The following is a 17,643-nucleotide window of genomic DNA, read 5'->3' as shown; positions in this document are numbered from 1 at the left end:
TGGGTAGGCATTAGTCTCTCTCTCTCATACACACACACACACACAAATGCACGCACACACACAAATGCACGCACACATTTTTGCACCGGGGTTCCATACATAAGCTCTTTTAAATGACCCCACGAATAAAAGTCTAGTGTGTTTAGGTCCGGAGAACGCAGAGGCCAAGAAATTGGTCCATCTCTAACTATCCATCTGTCACGGAACCTTTTATTAAGAAATCGACGAACATTGACACTGAAATGAGCAGAAACTCCATCGTGCATGAAGTACGTATTTTGTCGTATTGCTAATGACACATGGTGTAACAGAACAAGCAAGGTGTACTGTAAGAACACTTGATATCTTTTTCTGTTGAACCTGGGTGGAAGAACTTGAAGTCTCACCAAAATGCCACCAACAGTGCCTGGCCCAAACATTGACATTTCCATGTGGTAAGCTGTTTTTTTTTCTTTAATGTACCATATCATACAATGTAAGCAGAATTGTAGAAAAATGGCTGTAAAAAGGAAATAAAGTGTTTTTGGATCAATGTTCGTATAACATTTTTTCATCCTCTATTTGAGAGGAATATGCCCCTGAAATTTTGACGTTTATTTTTAGTTACATTCTGTAAAGATAACAAAACTTGACCAAATGAGAATTTCTTTTTTTTTTTTTTTTTTAAATAACTGAAACATATAAATAAATATCATTAAAGAAAAACGCATCATGATATAAAGCCAAACAGCTTATCTGTTGTTATTTTAAATAGTCTTGCGTGCTCTTGGGACATTTAACTGTAGAAATTTCTTTTCTCATTTGTGCTGAACGAAATATTCTGTAGTTTTCAATATTGAAAATGCAATAACTCTGGCACTATTAATGATATTCACTTGAAATTTACATGATATGTCTCACATAACTTAATGAACAATTTCAAGTGAGGAAACTTTTATGTCTCAATTTTGTTTGGAATACAATTTTTTTTATTTTAAAATCATTTACAGATACAAAAAAAAAAAGTGTTTTCATAGGTTGAAGGATATTTGAAGGCATTATTAATTTTAAAGCTTCATGAAACAGAATTTGTTCAGTGTGTAGCCTATATACTTTGGCTGTTGAATGAGTCTCAGTATTATTTCCCTTTAGGTATGTGTAAATGTGTGAAAAATTACACCAAATTTTACTTTAAATATGCTGTGAATGTCATTTTTCAATTTTTCACCGATTAATATGAGATTATCCCTCAAATTGCAGTTTGATGGTATGGTACAGGCTGTACAGAAGAGAATTTCAGACTTTTAAAATGACGTAGAACTTCAATGAAGCTGGATTTAAACTTAAAACTCTACCAGCCAGTACAGAATTCTCAACATTTTCTACATCGTTTACATACTCTTAATGTGTTCAAGTGTCAATTTATATTCTCAAATTCATCATGACCCCTCTATCTATTCAAGGTCCTTAATGTTAATATAGTCTGTGAATCCTTCATAAACAGTGTTAGCTTATGTGTTCTTCCTATGAAAGATGATAGAAGTTACAGTCTTTTGTACAACATATTATAAATCAGTTTCCCATTGCATTAAAAGCTTCCAGATTGTACAGCAATACAGTAAATTAAAATGATCACTTAATATTATAAATTTAGAATTAGAATATTTAGCATGAACATCATTATTATCATCATCATCACCATCATCATTATTATTATTATTATTATTATTATTATTGCAAGTATTCCTATTCTTATGTTACTGGTAACCTATTGTTGGTTATTTGCTTTTGGTTAGCTCGTGATTATTGATAAATTAATAAATAAACATAAGAAAAACAAAGAACACAAGAAACAAACACTAAAATAAACATAAAAACTAACGTAATAAATAAATAAACTAATTAATGAAAATGAATGAATTAATTGATTGATTTAGTTTTTATATAATAATTTTGCAGGAATGGGTGCACCAATTGCTGGAGTTGCACCAATTTTTGCCATCAGCTTTATGGGATTTGGTGTTGGTCAAAAACTACAAATGAAAAATCCAGACGATCAATTGACTCTCATTCAATTATTTTATGCTGGTGCCTTCTCAGGAATCTTCACAACTTCTATAATGGCTCCTGGCGAGCGTATTAAGTGTTTGCTTCAGGTATGAAGATATTAAGTACTTCAACATTAGTTAATTATTTATCTAGCATTGGAGTGTGTATGTGAGGAGAGAGGCTGGCTTTCTGTTTTAGTTGTTTGCATAAGAAGAAATTAACTCTCAAATAAGAACTTCTCAATCACAGCATTATAAAATGAGTGTTTGTCCTTCATTTTGTGCACTAACTCCTTTTCGATTGACAAGAAACTTGAGTTACACAGTCTTTCTTGAGTTTCAGTATTTCTTAAGTGGGTCTTGATTAGTCTTAATGCAGAAAACGAACGTTTCACAGAGTTTGTAGTACAAGGAAAGGTCAGTATTACACTAGCAAGTTTATACACTTCACTAAACCAAGAAGAGAGAAAATGTTCATGCATAAAAGTAACAAATCCGTGAACATACTTTCCATGAAATTTAAGTGAAGTGTAGAGAACACTTAATTCATTCTTCAATCCAGTGCGATGAAATAAATTTCCGTACTGAGCCAAAAGTTTTTGTAGGAGTGGTTCGGGAAAGGTTTTTCTATATTCACAATACTTCTAATAATGTAACAAATGAAAATATTCTAATTTATGAAGTTGATAAAACCTACAATCAATCTGATGAATTAGGCAATCAGTAATTTCCAAGTACAGCCGGCGATAATTGTTTTCTTGTTCCGCTTTATCTGGACAGTGCCGCTTTGTTTTCATCTGATAGGTTTCGTCCTTATTTGAAATTGTATTGTTCCAAACTGATGAATAAGAGTATTCTCTATTATATTGAAGCTTATCTTTGATATCAATTACTTTCGTGCTATCAAAATGTTATGATTGTAAAGGGTTTTGTAATATATCTATTTAAGTAAGCAACATAGAAAATACTTCCAGTAGAAATATAGTTTGAAACTCTTGAAGGAAAGCTAGGAAACCACGTGATTTTATGACTGTCTCACTATCCCAGTTGCCAGAATGTTTAATAATATTTTCGAAGAACTCACAAACTTCAGATCTGTATTCTTTTACAGTGTGGCAAAGTCTTGTAAATTGCCATCTGGCTGGTGCTACAGTGGGTAATTTCTTTTGCACAAATTCATGCAACGCATATATCCTTTTAGAGAATTTAGAAAAGAAAGCAGAGAGTCCACCAGTGGCGGTTCCTCCGGGGAGGGAATGGAGGAACGTCCTCCTCACATATTCTTCTTTTGAAAGTAAATACCAAATAAAATATGTGCCTTGAAATTCGAGAAAGATTCGATAATTTTTAAGTTCACAGCTATAAGAAAAACTCGGTTGATCGAGTTTTAAACGATGCGCGCTCATGTGCCGTAGAAAACTGTGAGAAACATGCGAGATTGTCTGTGTAGAGGAAAGGCACTCCATTCCTCCTCTACTGCTGTTAACACACATAGACAACAGTGCACTAGCGGCCAGAGAAAGAAGCAGAGTTTTAAAGCAAGTAAATGAATGGAGAGGGAGGAGATCCTCCTCTGAATCAGTCATGGGCGGGAAATAGAAACCGACTGGTCGTGCAGCAAGCTCGCTACCGCTGCCACCTAACGATGTTGCATTCAACCGGACTATAACACATCTAGGAGGAGACACAACAAAAACAGTTTTAACGCAACGCTATGAAAGACACCATGTAAACTTTTTTTTAAAATTATAAATCAAAAATATTATTCATTGTTTGAAACTTTTGTGGATATTTGAAAGTTAAAGTCGGGTTTATGTAAAACAAAGAGGAAGTAGTTTTACGTAGTTGGCCCCTGAAATTCACTTCTATTCATTGTTTACTAGACAGGGCAACAGCCAAGTTGTCAGTTTTGTATAAATATATTTGAAACTGAAAGTAGGTACTCCAAACTAGATCATTTTTAACATAAAAAATTAATATGCCATCGGCAGCTTTGAACAATAATGATAGTATGACTTTACAAGAACTGACATTCTTCAAAAGTATGTGATACTGAACTTGTAAAATGTACATGTGGCAATACAGACCACGTGGGTGGGTGCAGTGTTCTCGCTTTCCTCAGATTATTTCCCATTCCCATTTCCATTTTTCCGTAAAATGGTTCCAGTTACAAGTTAGTAGCTAGTCTCTTCCAACACGTGTGATGTTGTAGTGTGCTCGAAAAATGCTACGAGGTTGTGAATTTCCTTGTAATTGTTAATTTGTGCAATTATTCAACAATGAATGGAAGTGAAATCATAATATTTTTTGGACAATTTAGGAAACTCAGTTTACAAGAACAGATTATTGCTATACAGAAGGGAAGGCCAACCCCAACACTACCTGGTCTTACATGTATGCATGTAGGCTAATTTGTAGCATGTTTCATTCAAGAAGGTGTCATTTAGTGCTGTTAATTTCTTTCCTCCTCTTAAGAAATATGCAGGAGCCGCCACTGGAGTCCACTCAATGTTTTAAAAAAAAAATATATTTTACCTTGTTTAATAATTGATACATATTGCTGGAGAATAAGATTTAGAACATGGGCAAAACAGTGGGTGAAGATTGCACTTGGATAAACTGATAAGATTTTAGATTGTAAGCCATTCACATGACCGCTCATTATAGAAGCCCCATCATATGTCTTGACTCACGAGTTTAGTAGAAATTTCAAATTCATTAACTACTCCTTCTATGTGAGTAAATAAACTATCTGCTGTTCTATCAGTACTAACATCTACAAAGTCCAAGAATCTTTCATAGACAGTATCATCCTTTACATAGCAGAGAAATGTAGATAGTTGAGATTTGTTCAAGCATTATAGCTACAAATGAAACTGAGTTAATTTCATTTTTTTATTTCTTCTTTTACATCAGTAATAGCTCTTATAATATCATTTTGAATCAATGGAGAAGTTCCTCGAAATACTGTGGACAAATTTAGATGGTTTTCTAAAAATAAATCATGTTTTTTTAACATATTAAAAAATTCTAAAAAATGTCCTTTGTTCAAAGAACTGTCTGATCGGTCATGTCCCATGGAGGAATTCCTGGTTAGCTAGAAGACAGTTTCAATTGTGTCAATACGGCCCTATTTTTCTTTACCTCTTCGTTGTGTTTACTGGTATCAGTTCTTCACTGATCATCAAGTAAAGTATCATTTCGCTGTTTGCCGAAAGTTTTTGATTTCAGGAAACATTGTGCTTGAGTTTGAGATTTTGAGTATTTTTGCTGTGCAGTAGACAAATAATTTGTCAGCAAATCCATGCTTATTCCAAACCTCATTTTTGTTAGAAAACAATAAGCATGGGCAGCAAAATAATCTGTTTGAAGTTTCACAACCCGCTAACCATTCTACATTTTCTTATTGTGAAATAGAGAAATGTCTAGTGTATTGTTCGCTTTTTGTTTTATATTGTTCCACCAAATTTGGAAGTGGCAGGGTAAGTCTACCCTTATTCACTATATGTAATTCCTTTTCTAGTGGCCTAGAAGAGAATGGTTTTTGCAAAAGATCTTTTACAGTAGCCCTATACATTTCCAAGTGCTGTTATCATGAAATAAGTAATATAAATTGTTCACCTGCACTGGCACACAACTATGAATGCTAATAAAACCTAAACATGATAAATTCATTGATACAAACAAATACACACGTCAAACACAATATTTTATAACGCTACAATTAGCAAGCTGAGCTGCCTGCATACAGAACGACCTGGGAGCTTGAGAGAAGCAATTATCCCACTATGCCACCATGCGCGCACAGAGAATTATAGCAGTAACTCTCAACTGAGGATGTTTTGTTGTATGGACAGGACAACCAGACCAGATACCTCATTCCACTTCATTAGGCAGTGAGTACATTATAAAACAAAAGCTGTTCTGAGGATGGTGTGAATATCCACCCAGCAGGTATTTAACCCGCCAGCACACGCACAATATTTTATAGCGGTAGCACACGCGTTGGGTATTTTTTACCCCAAAATAAATAAAGTGTTACTAATAACAAAATATAATCAATAATGAAATGCTATAATTTTATAATTATTAGGAATATTTTAAAGTAATTTGAACACTTTTTTTTTTAATTTAACATAATCATATGAATACTAATTTTGGGTGAATGTCTTCGACAGAAAAACACCACAATATTATATTTTTTTATCTCAATGCATACACAAATGTAAAAATGAAAGGAAAAGTATTTATGGGCGTTATTCGTCCACTCACACACTATCACCACTTCCGGTATCAGCACACTCCTCACAAAAAGGCACCGAATGTTCTTTACAAATCATCTTGTTGCACCTATGGCATGAAGTAGTAGTTTTACGATCCTTCTTCCTAGGACATACCTCACATCGACATGAAGACATCTTCATTCGTTTCTGTGTTGGTTGGGTTAGTTCCTCCACACCATTCATTCTTCGAATAGTGGATCTGATTTCCAAAGGCAAATTCTTCAATGTCAACCGATGAGCCAAATGATTTTTCACTAATCCAAGAGCCAGTTCCTTCAGAAATGATCGGCGGATGATTGGTCCTTGTGAAGTAGCATTGTTAGTTTTATAAATAACTAGAGAATTAATTGCTGTGATGTTGAGAAGACCAAAAAACACGGTAAGTGGCCAACGTCGGGATTTCCTGGACACGCTGTATGTACCGCATAGTTCATCCACTACATCAATGCCTCCTTTAGTAGCATTGTAAAACGTTATTATTTCCGGTTTCTTTTCCTCTCTGGTGTCTGGATCAAGTGCATCATCATAATGCATAGTGGAAGCTACTAGAACAACTTTTCCTGGTTTTGGAACATAGGACGTGAGAGTCAGTCTATCCTGGAATCCAAAAATACTGGAAAATTGTTCACGCCTTTTCTGCACAAATTCAGGAGGAATTTCACGTTTATTTAGTCTTACAGTTCCAACACATGTTAAGTTGTGATCACTGAGAAGTTCTTTGGCAAGTGGCACACTCATAAACCAGTTATCAAACGTAACATTTCTTCCAGTTCCACTAATAGGAGTAATCAGCCGTTTGACCACATCAGATGGAGAATTTGATTGACGGTATTGGCCTTCTGGTTGCATACCACAGTATATTTCCAAGTTCAACACATAGAAAGTGCGGGAATCAGCTAGTCCAAATATTTTTATGCCATATTTGGCTGGTTTGCTTTTGATATACTGTCTGAATAAGCAGTGTCCTCGGAAGGGCTCCAATTTTTCATCGATAGTGCAATATTCAGCAACTGTATAACTTTTCTGGAAGTTCTTTATGATAGAGTCAAAAACACTTCTTATTGGAGCGAGTCTATCAGTCGCTTTTCTAATTTCTCTTGTAGTAATGTCGTCGAAACGAAGGCACCGCAAAAGAAAGAAGAATCTGTTTATTCCCATTGTTGCTGGAAACAAAGGAATTCCTGTTCCATCAGTTGTCCACAAATCTTTAGCGTTGAGTTTAGCTGACCTCAGTGCACCGGCAAAATATAACAGACCAAAAAGTGCTTTTATCTCAGTCTGATCAGTTATCGAAGCATCACGTTCGCGAACGAAATTGTTCTGGATAGATCTGATGTAAATATTTGTGTACTTGACAATATCATCTATGATGTTATCATCTATTAGACACGACCAGGTTTCTAGTGGTAACTTTGCTTGGCGAGCTTGTCCCTTACAGCCCGGAAGGTGAGTAACTATATTGCACGCTCTGGTCTTGACATTTCTAGGTGGTACACTCTTCCTCCAAGAAGTCCCGTCTTTACCTTTGTAAGTAGTAAACTGAGATAGTGGAGTGTTGTCACAGTCATCATCACTACTCTCTGCTTCCTGTTCCTGTTCTGTATCGGTATTATGGTCACTTTCCGAAATATGATCATCTTCATCTTCCGATTCACCTTGAATAATTTCTTGTTCGTCTTCTTCATCCAGCCAGCCTACTATTTGACGACTTTGTCTAGACTCTAAGTCCATTTTGAAATGTAAAATACAAATGGAACACTATCAAAATTATTCGCTACCACTGCTTCTTAAGCACACGCGCGGGGTATTTCTTACCCGCTCTTTATATAAACATGTGTAAACTTATGCAGCCACAAGAAAACTAACTCAATCATACGTACAACAATGCACAAAGATCTGAAAGAAAGATACTGAAAACGCGGGATGAATTTAAAATTGGTGGACAGTGTTGCCAACAAATAAAATAACGCCTGGGTATTTTTTACCCCAGCGCGTGTGCTTACGGGTTAAAATATTTAAATGGTAATAAACTAAAATTGTCCCGCGCCGTGGCGTCGCGGTCTAAGGCATCCTGCCTAAGACTCGCGTTACGGAATGCGCGCTGGTTCGAGTCCTCATGGAGGAAGAAATTTTCTCATGAAATTTCAACCAGTGTATGGGACTGGTGCCTACCCAGCATCGTGATGCACTTGGGGAGCTACGATAGGTAGCGAAATCCAGTTGTGAATGCCAGCTATAACGGCTGGGGGAGATCATCATGCTAACCACACGATACCTCCATTCTGGTTGGATGATCGTCCACCTCTGCTTCGACATGTGGGCATGAGGCCAGCAGCTGGCTGGTCGGTCTAGGCCCTTCACAGGCTGTAGTGCCACGGATTATTTATTATTATTATAAACTAAAATTATTGTTGAATTTTATAAGTCAACTTCAAATGAGATTACCAAGCATTTGAATGGTGATAAATTGATATTATTTTTTGCATTACATAAGTCAACTTCAAATAAGAAAATGAGATTACCGAATTTACAGGGTGTTCAGCACACACCTTGAACACCTGCAATATACTTTCCTGGTGGGTTACAACGTAAAGCATAGTAAGCTCCTGATTGCCTGGGTTAGTGAAGAGGAGGAATATATGACACAGGATCCCCACTTTACTTTACTTTAATGCTAATTTTTTTTATCACCCATAAAAATCCGTCACACTTGGCTAGGTTTGAATCTCCAAAACTTGGATTTTGTGGCATACGTGATAACTGTAAGGGCATGAAGACAACAGGGTTACAAAATTTATGAAGCAAAAATAATGTTGTTTTAGCATTCTCCATTTTTGTTGAAGTTTGAGGGAAGAGCAAGAAAATTATCAAACAAGTTCTACTATAATTGTAATAAAATATAATTAAAGAAATATTTAGAAACCATTTATAATTATTTGTTATAGATTCAACAAGGTGGTACAGCACCCCCAAAATATGCAGGGCCAGTTGATGCTATTCGGCAACTCTATAGAGAAGGAGGTATGAGAAGCATTTACAAGGGAACGTTTGCAACTATGCTGAGAGGTATGTACCATTCTTAACTTGAGTTTGGTGAAGTAAGCCTACTGTACATGGTGGGTGGGAAGTAACTAGGTATTAAAAGAGGCGTATAAAATTATATTTACAACATTAATTTATTGAAATTAATTTTATGTGTATGTTATTAAATGGGAATTCATTGTAGGCATCTGTGGCATCGACCAATTTCCTCAAGCAGCTGGAAATGGAATCCACAGTCTCCTGGGGTATGTTGCGTGAAACATTGATGATAAATTGATAATGTCCTGAATTCATGCTTCCAATTTTTCCAGTGTGCAACTCATCTTTTGCCCAGCCTCATAAAAAATGTCACAGGGTGTCACATCTGGACTTCTTGCAGGCTATTGATGAGATCCGCATCATCCCAGTCAATGTCCCGGAAACTTTTCATCCAATCACGTATACACGACATTTGCAAAGTGAGGTGGTGCACTGTCCTACATGAAGAAAATGTCGTTGATGTTTTCCCATCCAGATGCCATGAGCCAAATGTAATCTTCAAGCATCTCACGGTAGCATTCCACATTCATGGTGTCATGCAGGAGATATGACCCAATGACATTTGTGGCCATCATTCCACACCACACAATCACTTTTGGACGAGATTGCATCTTCTCCATCATCATACCGGGATCTTGTGCCACCCAGTAATGGCAATTGTGTCGATTGACGAAACCTCCCACATGAAATACGACCTCGTCACTCCAGAGGACGTTTTGAAACAGTTGAGGGTAATCCTCGTGCCAACCCAGCATAAACTCCCCATACTCCATTCTGCGATCGCATCTTCTGGTGTCAGCTGCTGCATGTAATGGGTTTTTCATGAGCAGTAATTCATTTCTTTCTGCAACACCTGACATACCACATACCTTGTGAGTCTGCTTTCGCCAACTGCCTGATGTGTTGATTTAGCCGGACTACTATTGAACTTTTTCCACACAATCTCCACATTTTGCTCAGACCGAGATGTGGACGGACGGCCAGTTCTTCCTACATCCTTAACTGAATCTGTGGTCATTAGCTTCCTATGAAAATTCTTCATTGTCTCTGGACAGATTACAGCATTCCTTCCCTTCACCATACACCACTATCTCTGTACAAGAACAAAAGAATTCCACACTTCATAGTGTGCAGTAATCTGCATTCACTCGCGAACAGACAGGTGATCGGCCATCTTTGCTATTGTTGCTCGTACTTCCTCTCACGGCCACTGTCTGTAGGTCTACTACCGACATGCAAAAGTTTAAATCCTATTTAATGACCTGTATGTACACACTATTTTCATTATGATTTCATTGGTATTAAAAATGCTACAACCATTTAATAATACCTAGTTACTGCCTGCCCACACTGTATATGAGAGATTTTTGTGTCCCAAAATATGTTATGATTGCATTTTTGTTTTACCATAATGAAAGAAACTAAATTCAACAATAATGAATGCAGTTTATATTAAAAAATATGAATATACTAACACTGCTTCTTGCTGTGAATAGTATTGTATTGTATTTTGAAGAAGGAAGTTAGAAATGTTTGCAAAAACGAATGGATTCATTCGCGAAAAATAAAGTAAATTTCATAAAGTTTTCAGCTTGTAGAGTCGTCCTCTGAATAAAATTGCACTCAGAATTAAATATTGATAGTTTTGATACACACATTGTATGCAGTTTTTTTTTAGAATTAAGTGAGTTTTATATATCATTATTTTTTAATAGGTGTTGGATAAAATATTATGTTATTCTAAGAGTTTTAGAAGCAGTGCTACCCCACTGCTAAAATTTATCATCTTCTCTCACAAAGAAAGTATGAAACAAAGAAAGAAACTGTAGAGAAATAACTAAGAGATTGTGGACCTGTTGACAGAACTGTTGCCGGTGTACACAGTTCCATCTGATTACACTATGCGCATCCTAGTCATAAGACACAAAAATTGTCGCAATGTTGTAGACCCTCCACAACTCTTTCAACCATTGTTACCTGTGTACACACGCTCATCTAGACTTATTGAACACACCATAATGACAAAAATGTTATTCAACTATTTGTCACCTGTGTACACATAGACTTATTGGCTTGAGGGAAAACCCCAGAAATAACCTCACCCAGGTAATTTATCCCAACCAGGATTTGAACCCAGACCCCAATCTTTTTACAGTCAGACATGCTGTCACTCCACAGCAGTGACTTTTGTATATGTAGATGTATTCAGAATTTGATGAGACACTCAATAATTTTGCTAGTTGGTCAGCATATTCATGTCCAAGTGTTCCTATGTGTCCATGCTTCCAAGTTAAACATATGTGTGTTTGGTTTGTGATAGCCACATATGTTTAACTTGGGCGCAAACGAAATTAAATTGTGACAAGATTCAAACATATATTGTGAAACTACATTTGCTTTGTGATCTGCAAAAAAAAAAAAATAAAGAAAAAAATTACATTAAAATATATCCCTTTATTTTACTACATTTTTGTAATGGTTGGAGTTAAGTTAATTTTGCTGATTAATTCTTTGTGGTATATTCAAGTCCTAAACTTTTTGTCTGGAGAAATGTTGAATTGGAAGCCATGATTCATTGGGTAATTTCTAGTGAAAAAGTCTTTCTCTTTATATATTTCCGTAATGGCTAGGATTATGTTCATTGTACGTAGCAATTTGTATGGATGCCTCTGAACACTAAAATGCCTGACTGAGGATCTTTTGATTGAAAACACAATTGTGTGGATAGTAAATTAATTTCTCTCAAACAATTGTTTTGGAGAGATGTGTCTATAGCGTTTCATTTGCCACTTCACTCACGAGAATGTAGCTGATTTTGAATAAATTGCTATCTTGTTTTCATTTGTTATTTTGGCTCAGCAATTTTTAGTAAAAATAATTATATTTTATGTGGAACATTTCGCAAGAATCATGGTATGCCAGAAACCACTTTGCTGTCTGAGGGAAGTTGATAACTGTTCAAATCTCAAAATAGATTTCGTGCAGCACACAGTTCTTTCATTTTATACTTTTTAATATGAAGGAATTAAAAGGAGTATGAATTTTTATGCTTAAGGAAAAATAACATCATAACTGGTACTAACTATTGGCATGTGATTTCTGCATACCTTTTGGAATCTGTCATTATTCTGTTCTTTTTTATGTCGTGTAGTTAAGATGCAAAATGTTCAGTTTGTGGCAAGGAAATGCAGTGTGTTAAAAAGTTTGATCTGCATCTGCTGTATTCTCTGTGCTACACAAGTGAATATGACAAATATCAGGGGGATGAGAAAACAGTTAAAAGAGACTGCTAATCATCAAATTAGTGAATCATCTGTTCGCTTGAGCTTCAGAATTGCTCTCTATATAGCAAAAATGCTAAGGCCGTACTGATGGGCATTTTGCTAAAGCTGTTATTGTGATGGCTGCAGAGGAAATTTTGAAAGTGTGAGCTTGTCTTCAAAGACAGTAATGAGAATTAAAATATCCAGAAAATCATCATAATAGAGTTCATATTAATGCTTAATGGTAACACTTTCTTGAAATAGAAAAGAAATGTTTATTTTAATTCCGAAAGGTTACTGATTTTATTTTAATTTTTTGTTTCCGGAAAGAAAATATTGTTTCAATATTGCTGTGATTAATATTATGTACTGTATACTTATACAGTATTATATATGCTTAGATTTACTCTAATAAAAGTGTGTCTCAGTTTGTTTCTAAAAGGAGCATTATTATAATTTAATCGTACTTATTAGTTATCTGTTACACAACTTCAAACAGTTTCTTTACAATTAATTTTATTTGTGTTCTGTCTGGATTAATTTGAATGCACGTTTTACATTTCAAGTTATAATTTTAATCTCCTGCCCACATTTATGCAAATCATATTCTGTCATTACATTCGTGCGTCTTTAGATCTGTGCATGGCCGTTTCCTTACCCCTCTCACAATCACCACTGCTTCGTGACCTTGTCATCCCGCCCTCTACCACCACCTCTACAATGTTCTTAACTCGTTCATGCAGTATATAGTGAGAAGGAATGCAAGGTACGGTAACAAGACAGAGCATATTGCTGTCTTTCCCTGGTCTAATAGATTATTTAAAGATATAAAATGAAGGTGATATTATTTTTTTTTTACAAATTCCACTGTCGATGAACACACATTTCCATTTCTTAACCCTTCATTAGGCGTGTTCTTTTTTGTGACATGATTAGACACATGGGGTACAGCTGTATCCCACTGCTGAAATTAACATTATTAAGTTCTCATGAAACTCAACTGACATCTAAACTTTGTTTTTAGTTATCTACGAGTTCCACACTGCAACTGGTAAATAACATTAGTTTAATTGTTACGATAGTCATTAAAATATTCGATAATATTAATGTTTAATCTTATTATGTGAATAAACTCAGACTGAAATTGACAATGCAATATTATTATTTCAAACTCTGTAGACATTATCATCATCGTCTTCATGTTCTTCTTCTGTTGGTTGAATGTACAATTATTTTGGTGACAATGTTGTCCAAAATCAGATCTAACGAAAGTATTTCAGAACACATTTCACGAGCTCTTCCCTTTGGATCTGGCAAATGAGTTATGTGCAGGAGTGTGAACATTTGTTTTAGGCTTTTCTTTATTCCACTTCGTTTTTCCACTTTTTCCTACAAAATATCTACTTGAATGCTGAACATTAGCACCTTCTTCCTCTGCATCGGACAATTCCTGCTCCGAATCAGTCTCATGATCACTTACTGCAATGTGGTCTTATTCCCCTCAGATTCATAATCTGCAGATTTAAAAAACAAACAAACAAACAAAAAAAAAAACGAAGTGGAACAAATCCCTTGTAGACAGTTTAGCGGGAAGATACCCGAAGTGGCGCATGTACAGAATATTTAGAAAGAAAGTTACAGAACAACTAAAATCATTGGAATACACCTGTACACCACGCGCCTATCATTGTAACTTAGAAGACTGTGTGGTCTGTTGGCCCTCACTAAACAACAAACCTAATTTTGACACATAACAATGACAATTTAAAATCTGAAAGTAGAATAGATCTATTCTAGATAGATGTGGGAAGGTACCTGAAGCAATACATGCGCAGAAATATGTAGAAAAAAGATATCACATAACGAAAATGTCTGGGAAGGGTTAATTTGTATGTAAAATTAATTAGCCTATGTATTGAAATCTTTATGAGCTTAAAAATGAAGTAGAGATTTCAGTTACAATGCACTGTAAACACAGTAATAAGTATATGATTTCTTATCTTCAGTGAAGATTGTGTGATGATGATGATGATGATGATGATGATGATGATGATGATGATGATGATGATGATAGAATAGTTTTTACTTTTCACATTTTATTTCATAGAACTTCTATGCAAATTTACAGTACAATTTTAGTTTAAATTTTATACCATATTTATCAAACATTCCTTAATGAGCTAAGTTTTGTAACATAAATAAAGGAAGTAATTTACATGCATTGATTTCATATCATGGCACAAAGTTTCCCTTGTTGCAAAGAAATTATGCATAATCTTTATTACTGTCTTTCCAGGTGAAATTATTTGTAAGAAAATTGCACAAAGTAACCAGATAAAACATATCCCTCTAATAGATGTAGTGTTTTAAAGTGGAACATTGAGAACTTGAAATGTATGGTTTGGTTTAATTTTACGAAATATTTACTGTAGAATGACATTTTCAGTGGAAGATATAAGAACATTTAAAGAAATATAACACTACTTAAATACACTTAATATGTGGACATCTAAAATATATACCATTATTTTCAAACAGTTATTTATCAACAAATTACATGTACAGAAAATCTTTTTATTTTAGGAAACAGTAAAATTTCTCTCATGATCTACATGCTCTGAGCATGAAATACTAAGTTAAGGTACAATCACACATCACTACTTTTGCAGCACTGCAGTACAGAATAATGCACAGTTCACATTAGCGATGTGTGAACAACAGTGGAATTCTGAAAGCAGTGGCTACCAAACCAGCTGTTCGCAACTTTTTCATGATGTGCACAGATTTACAAGTAGCAACATGTGAACAGGGTTCTCAGGCTTGCAAGCACAGCTTTTTTGGTATTGGTCTTGTTAAAACTTTTGCAGTGATTGAGGCAGTGTTGCCACCTAAATGTAGCAATAATACTTTGTATTCTTATTGTATATTAGTTTGGTGTTTGACATGATGAAAATAAACGATTTGTGAGGGTTATAAATTATGTAACATAGGTAGAGTATATGTGATGATGATAACATTTATTTTTAAACCTTACATAGCATAGTTTCGAACAGGAGAGTTACTAACATTGTTTCCCAGAGCAGTTATTTTGGTTATTGCTGAACTATTTGGCGTTTTCGTGATGATTTCATAATAAAAATAATTCTAATTTTGAATGTTGGTTAGGTGAGAAAAGTAAATACTAGTAATGAATTGAAATTGCTAGTACAATGCAAGTAGGGTAGTCAACCCTCCTGTATTTCCAGGGATGTCCCATATTTCCTGGGATGTTCTGTATTTGCCCATAATTTTTTACAGTCTCCTTGCTTCCGTATTTTTCTTCCCTTCGAGCATTTTCCTCCCTTATTTTTGAAAAATGTAAAAATCTTTATTTCAAACATTTGATTTTGCCATGAATGATTATGATTTATATACTGGTAATGAATTAATTTTGTTCAAGAAATCCATTAAAGTGTGCAGTCTTTCTAGAAGGTAATACTTGCCACAAATTTGTCTTAGTGCTCACCTGTTTAAAATCAAACCATGTTAATATCAGTATTGAAGCTCTTAAGTGGCTTTTGGGGCTTAGCTTACCCAAAAAATTTGAATTATTATTCCCAGGAACAGTAGGTCTATAAGTTCGTAATAACAATATATCGTAACACTTGGTTACACTCTGATCCTTCCATATATTAAGTTCACTGTTGGCAGTTATTCCAGTATGGAGATGGAGAGTGCAGTGCAAACAGTGAGGCTTAAGGCAAAAGCCTCTTAAGGTATGGCTATGATCTTGACTCGCAAGCCTGAAGGGAGACTTGGGAGGGGGTATTGATTTGCTGCTTCTCTCTGTATGGGACGGGGCTAGCCTCTCGTCACAGTATTACATCGTGCTATATTGGTGTTCTCTGAAAGCACTGCACTGTTGAATTTAGTTCAATTAAAAGTGCATGCGCGCGTGTGTGTGTGTTACATATTGATTTTGTTTAAAAGGGCTCACACTGAGAGAAAATTGAGGTCATTATTTGTAAAATTAAAAGAGAAATAATTTTCAAGTTGGACCTATGAAACAAAATGTGTTTACAAAGATAAGAGACTGACACAGCATTTACATATTAAATTAGAGGATGGACGAAGACATGAAAATTGAAAAACTGAAATATCCTTGGTTAACAGGGTGCTCTGAGACAAATAAATTACATTGCTTTACCTGTATTCTGTTTGGGGGTGAAAATGAATCATCTTCTTTGGGGTCTGTGTCACAAAAAATTTGATAGAAAAGCCGATAAACATCTGCTCTACATAAAGATACAAGGTAAGCAGATTTTTTCAGCCTACCCAGTATTCACACCTTAGCTTCGTCACTGGTTCATGTTATAAATTTGGAAAAACTGGCGAGTTTTGTTCCATACATACCAAATAGTAATGCTCATACAACAATGATTGGACAGATGTTCGAAACCAGGAGCACAACACATCTAATCAAATCAAAACTTTAAGCTACAGTCGACTTCAACCGTTATGCGAGACAAAATCTGTCTCAAAATACTCTTAATTTAAGCCTGGCTCCCAAAGTGTAGAATGAAGTAGGTTTTTTAACAACGGAACTGAATAATTTGTAAATTTCTTGTATGAAATTTTGTCGATTCCAGTATCCTATATTTTATTCAAAAGAAGTTGGCTACCCTAAATGCAAGTTTCAGAAGATGATGATAAAAATTAATTTCTCTCTTCAGGCCCAAAACAGTAAAGAGTTGTCAAAACAACTTAATAAGTCTTGTTAACACTGAACAAATTTGTATAAAATTATTCATTCCCTTCATAATAGTTCTGGAAGGAGATCGTGACTGCACATTATTCTTTATTTTGATTTTCTCGTTTTGTAATTCGATGTTTTGTTCTTTGTTTTATAATTAAAGGAGCTAATAATTAAGCAGTGGCTTGCATTTCATCATATGAAAATATAACTGAAACATAACCATAAAATGCGTTGAAGAATTCACATTAGTTACA

The 17,643-nt window shown here is 35.0% G+C and overlaps 1 protein-coding gene across 2 annotated transcripts in view; it reads left to right on the top strand.

Moving 5' to 3' along the window:
- The window catches only part of LOC138707686 (congested-like trachea protein), an 81,758-nt gene that overhangs the window by 13,707 nt on the left and 50,408 nt on the right, over window positions 1-17,643 (top strand). For both annotated transcript variants that reach the window (XR_011334314.1, XM_069837482.1), the window contains exons 3-4: window positions 1,939-2,135; window positions 9,256-9,376. Coding sequence is in view for 1 of the 2 variants with exons in the window: in XM_069837482.1 (XP_069693583.1) it covers window positions 1,939-2,135; window positions 9,256-9,376 (318 nt within the window). In the remaining variant the exon portion in view is untranslated. The remainder of the gene's footprint in view (window positions 1-1,938; window positions 2,136-9,255; window positions 9,377-17,643) is intronic.

This window comes from Periplaneta americana, chromosome 10 (genome assembly GCF_040183065.1).
Source record: "Periplaneta americana isolate PAMFEO1 chromosome 10, P.americana_PAMFEO1_priV1, whole genome shotgun sequence".
NCBI classification, from domain to species: Eukaryota; Metazoa; Arthropoda; class Insecta; order Blattodea; family Blattidae; genus Periplaneta; species Periplaneta americana.
The sequence above is the reverse complement of the archived record's forward strand: the minus strand, read 5'-3'. Positions and strand labels throughout refer to the sequence as shown.